The sequence below is a fragment of the Gossypium hirsutum genome, chromosome D09, assembly GCF_007990345.1.
Source record: "Gossypium hirsutum isolate 1008001.06 chromosome D09, Gossypium_hirsutum_v2.1, whole genome shotgun sequence".
NCBI classification, from domain to species: domain Eukaryota; kingdom Viridiplantae; phylum Streptophyta; class Magnoliopsida; order Malvales; family Malvaceae; genus Gossypium; species Gossypium hirsutum.
Genome location: NC_053445.1, coordinates 1,342,172 through 1,347,517, shown reverse-complemented (window position 1 = coordinate 1,347,517; position 5,346 = coordinate 1,342,172). Strand labels below are relative to the sequence as shown.

Here is a 5,346-nt window from a genome sequence, read left to right as displayed (position 1 = left end):
GCAGGAAAATATTTTCCTTTTGTAAAACCAATTTCGCAACACGGGAAAACCTATTACAAATTTGGAGAAAATGTCTTACGCTTTTGAACTCGGTAAGACATTTTCCGGAAAATGATGCCTTCTTCTACCCTTTCCCCTTTCCCTTCCCCTTCCCTTTTCCCTTCCCCTTGGATTGCAAATCAGTTTGGTCAAAGACCTCTTCCGGTTCCTCCTTAATCCAGGTAAGGCTCCTTCTTCTTCTTCCGTTTTTCATTCCTTTTTCTTCTTCTGTTCTTCATCTTCTCTTCTCAGCATATTCTGTTTTGTTTCCTCTCTTCCTCTCTCGTTCTTTGATTTCTAACATTTTTATTTTAATAAATTATATTGATTGTCATCAAATTGAGAGAAAGTATAGTAGCCGATGAAGATTACAGATTATCTATTGGGCTATTCGCCTCCTATTTGGGCGACTTTTCTTGCTGGATGATGTTTTGGTTATATTTTGGTTATATACAGATGGTTGAAGCCCAAGTGGAGCCGCCCTATCCTCCAGATTATGAAGGTAAGTTAGCACAGCTTTGCAACTTCTTTCTTGCTTCAGGTTGTGTTAAAGATTAACAGTATTTCTTTACTAACTGATATTGGAAATTTCCTCTTCATATTCCAAGACTTTACTCTATTCCAGTCCACTTTTCTTTCATTGTTTCTTAACTAATCTCAACCAAACAGTAAATTGCAGGTTTGGTTCATTTGAGTATGTACTTGAGTGTTTAGAATTATCCTGTGATTTGCTTGTAAATTTGTACCAACCCAATACTAGTTCCTCCAATTGCTTCTCAAATATTTGTTCTTTTCTTTCTGGGTTTGCAGTAAGAGCTCTTCGTGAGATAGCAACAAAACTTGGGAAGAAGGATTGGAATTACAATGAAAACCCTTGCAACAATAAGTCAAGTTGGTTTACTCCACCGCCGCCGCCAAATGTGCCTGAGGCCATTAACAACAGTACTGTCACCTGCAATTGCTCCTTCCCCAATGGTGAATGTCATATTGATGGCATGTAAGTCCTCACTAGTCATAATAAAATTGATGCTTATTTTAATTTCCTTAACCATAGACAGTCCTCTTTCTTTTTATTTTCAGTATGTTAACTTTGATTTCTGTATCAGTGATTTGCTTTGCTTGAATTGTCCATTTTGATTTTAGCACTATGAAATTATTACCATAGGCAAATAGAGTAAGGGTGTGCCTCATTCAAGATGAATGGCTGTATGAGTATGGCTTCGAATTCGGATACAAATTTATCCCAATTAATCATCTCAGTCATTAGAATAGAGCACATATTTCGAAGTGGCTAAGGTTATCCATTAGAATGTATGGAAGTTTTGAGAACTCATTGGACGAGCTGAGATCCTTTTTTAGAGAAGTCAATGTCCGTTTTGAGTTCCTTTATTAATATTTCCTTTCTTTTTAGACTGTTTGGTTTCTTGTGCATGGACTGTGGTCTAATGGTGTTACATAAGGTCTTTTCTCTGGCTTCACTTGTTTGCAGGACTTGGTTTTCAAGAAATCATGCTCATTCCTTGATGTTACTTAAAAAAAACATATTATTTATCACTAAGCAAAACAATACATGTTGACTTGTCACATTGTGCTGAAAACAAAGTTTCAACTGAGCAAATCACACAAAATCGCCTTGTAGCATACAAATATGAAAATCTTCCTCACACTCCTTTTGTGAACGATTTTTTTCTTTTTTTCATATAATAATAAAGCAAATGAGAGGTTTATATTTCATCGATTTCTGTCTTTTTCTTCTATAATTTTCTGGCCTTATGATGCGGGGAACCTTATTGAACCCCATATTCTTTTAGGAAAATATAGTCATTTTTCTCATGTTGTACTAGCTGAACTGTATTGTTCTTTTATATATGTGCTGCTATAATTTTACCGGGTTGTTAGACATTATCTTAACTCACACGACTTGTACCTCTTTGATTATGTTCATCATTGCTAGACATTTTTTTTGTTGTAGTGACTCCAACCTCTTCAGTTCAGTGCTTAGAAATGTGTGTTTTCCATTTCTTTTAGGCAAATGCATGACCAAGTTGTATTCAAGAGTGAAAAATGAAGAAACATGTTGCTATTGTATCATCTGATGTTGTCACTGTAAACATCTTATCTTGCTCGTTACTTTCAAAGTAATTAGTTATTTTGAGAATGAAAAATATTATGTGGTTCTGGCTATAAATTCTTATGCTGTGATTGTGTTCATTTATGCTATGTTTGGAAACATTAATTTGAAAATTTGGATTTGGAATTCATTTGTAACCTCAGAGTACTCTTCTGTTTTAATTGCTGTAATGTGGGTTTTAAGATCCATTGCAATTACATGTCAAGCTTTTCACTTTGCCAGAACCCCAAAGGCATTATTGTTTGAGATTTTTGACGGAATTATTTGATATGTACTTGAAATATTTTGCTAACAGCCTAAAAGTTAAAAATGAATTATTTGCTAACATTTTGCAAAAGGCTCACAAGGACCTTGACAAAATGGGTCTACTGCAGTTTCACAAGACATTAACAGTCTGAAACATATTGCATTGATGGAGGCCAAGATGAAAAAACTCTCTAATTTACTGAGTAAGGTTAGTTGGTTGCTTACTTTGCCCTTAACTGTCTTTGATAAAAATGTGAAACATGAGCGAAAGTCTTTGCAAAAGTATGTCGCTGCTGTTTGTAGTCCAGATATGGTAACTATAGTGGATGGTTTTAACTACTATTTCTGTGATCTTTTACAGACAATTGAACAAACAAAAGAAAATGTGGTAAAGAAGCTAGCATTGACGTATGAGGAAATGGAACAAGAATGTAAGGAGGTAAGTTAATCTCTTGGCATACTAATTCAAGTGTATCTAATACTAGAACAAAAAAAAATGTTGGTTCCAATTTACATATCATGAAGATGGTAGTTATATAATTTTACATTCCTGTGTTTTGGTGTGATTGCAGATCATGGATGGTTTTGCTGAGGGGAAAGACCTGGTTGTGTCTGTTATGTCTGCAATGGGGGAAGAGCAGATATGTGCTCTCAAAGACATTGGTCCTAAGTAGTTTCAAATTCATTTATTGCAAATCTTAGATGGAACCATAAAAGACTTTGGTAGTACTAAATGCGGTTTTGATGTTTTGTTTTGGGTTTGGATAGAAAAAAGAGAACAACAATATAACTAGTTTCTTGTTGTGCTATGGATTACTGTTTTGCTTTTCTTTTTCAATAATTTTTATTATCTCGTCTTTATTTTTTGTGTTGGTAACATTTAAATTCTAGCTTTTAATTGCATATTACACTTGCATTAGTTACCCAATATATATTAATGTAGCAATTTAAGTTTGACATATCATTTAGTACGAGTTAATACAATATACTAGTTTTTAAAAAATGAAATTTTCTAATAATTACAGTATTTTTTATTTTAATTTAAATCCCATGTTAAATATATGTATCACAAGAATCAGATTGGATAAAAGTAGAATCAAATTAATATAAAATTTAAATACAAATAAATGTTTTAATAATGAAGAAGTAAAATCAAATCGGTATAATCTACAAATAGATGAACATTTGGAATTTAATTAGATAAAAACTTTTATTAATAAAAAATTTATTTATAAATAAATCATTGCAATATGCGTAAAAATAATTTAAAATATAAAAATTTATTAATATGTATATAAATTTATTAATATATGTAAAAACAACTTTTCCGGAAAATATTTTCAAGAAATCTGTCAAACAGCAGAAAATATTTTACACAGATTCAATCAAACACTAGAAAATATTTTCCAGTAAATCATTTTACAGAAAAGTAAAACATTTTCCAGAAATCATTTTACGGAAAACATTTTACTGCCAATCAAACAGACCCAAAGTTTATGCAAAAAGGACCAAAGTGTACTCACCAATTTGAGTTCCAAGGGTTAAAGATTAAGGCTGAAAATGCTTCTTCCCCTCCCGAGTTCGGCATTCAAGAAATACTATCAAAACCCATATAAATATTGGTCTATTTATTTAATAAGTCCCTTAATCTAATCCCACTTTAAAATTTAATGTTAATTACTATTTTTATTACTCATTTAATTTCGTCCTTGTACTTAATTTTAAACACTGATAATTAAAATTATCTAACTATCATTCAGTTCACTTCTAATGTAATTAAAAAAATAAATATAATAATAAATATTTACAATCATGGTTCTCAAAAACGGAGTCCCGAAGGTATGTTTCCTGACACCTCTGACTTTTGAGTTGTTACATTATATCTATAATGTATAATCTATAGCATATATTTATATTATATTTAAGCCCCTAACGAAGTTAGTGTCACGAGCCAACCGAAAACTAACTCGATTAGAGAAATTATGGAAACATCTATTCGTTATTAAAATAAGTTATATTATTTAAGGGTACTTTAATCTTTTCATTTTAACAAAAATCAATAAAAATATGCATATGATGATATTTGAACCCACTAATTGGACTAGTGGTTCGGTATCATAGGTGAGAGTTCTTTTGTGTAACCCTAAAGAACCCACCGTTATTCCGATAGTACATGAATTTTATGCATCATTTAAGGACTAAGAATCTAGGAGACCTTATGATGATGTTTGGGAAGATATAACAGTAATGGGTCAAGAGGTGCACGTCACCCCTAGGAAAATTTGTGACTTTTACAATGCACTATATTATGTGTCTTATTTTCTTAACAATACTGATTTAACACACTTCAAAAACATAGACATGGATAACATTGTGAATTATCTGATCAATGGTAGGGGTGAATGGAAGCACTGATCGGGTACTAAATTCTCATATTCCTTTAACCAAGCGATCATGTTTCCTATAGCAAAAATGTGGATGTAGTTTTCATGCACTCGAATTACGCCTATTTTAAATGTATCTAACATTAATAATTTTTGAGTCATTTTGTTATATGTTGTTTTACAAAAGAAACAAGAATGTATCGGGAAGTGGATCTACCATAGTATGAAGTGGTGGATAAGGGGCTAGAAGGTCAGGTTTTCATTCCCCACTTAGTGATGACACTATGCAGAAAGGTTAGGGTTCCAATGACAGCAAACGAAAAATTTATGAGGTCGAAGAAGATCTTAATTGGAGACTTAATGTATACTCAATATGTCAAGCTTAACCAAAAACAAATAAAAGATTGGAACCAGCAAAGGAAACAGAAGATAGATGTACCAACATCCCTGAAAGGAAAAACAACATCAACAACATGAAAAGGAACTGAGGGAAGTGATATCCTTGACCTTGAATAGATCATATGGTGGATGCAAGATATGGGACCA

The 5,346-nt window shown here is 32.3% G+C and overlaps 1 protein-coding gene across 1 annotated transcript; it reads left to right on the top strand.

The window, feature by feature from the left end:
- Positions 1–849: 849 nt before the first annotated feature.
- On the top strand, positions 850–3,277 carry LOC121221081 (uncharacterized). Its single transcript, XM_041101535.1, has 4 exons — positions 850–1,036; positions 2,545–2,624; positions 2,778–2,855; positions 2,989–3,277. Exons 1-4 carry the CDS (start codon positions 904–906, stop codon positions 3,088–3,090), a joined length of 393 nt encoding a protein of 130 aa, XP_040957469.1. The 5' UTR covers positions 850–903; the 3' UTR covers positions 3,091–3,277.
- The last annotated feature ends 2,069 nt before the right edge of the window (positions 3,278–5,346 follow it).

What these genes read in the sequence shown, in the direction of transcription:
- LOC121221081 (XM_041101535.1), top strand. Translation starts at nt 904, where the DNA reads ATGAAAACCCTTGCAACAATAAGTCAAGTTGGTTTACTCCACCGCCGC. An exon ending in TCTCTAATTTACTGAGTAAG is followed by an intron (nt 2,625 to 2,777) that starts GTTAGTTGGTTG and finishes GATCTTTTACAG; the next exon opens with ACAATTGAACAAACAAAAGA. An exon ending in TGGAACAAGAATGTAAGGAG is followed by an intron (nt 2,856 to 2,988) that starts GTAAGTTAATCT and finishes GTGTGATTGCAG; the next exon opens with ATCATGGATGGTTTTGCTGA.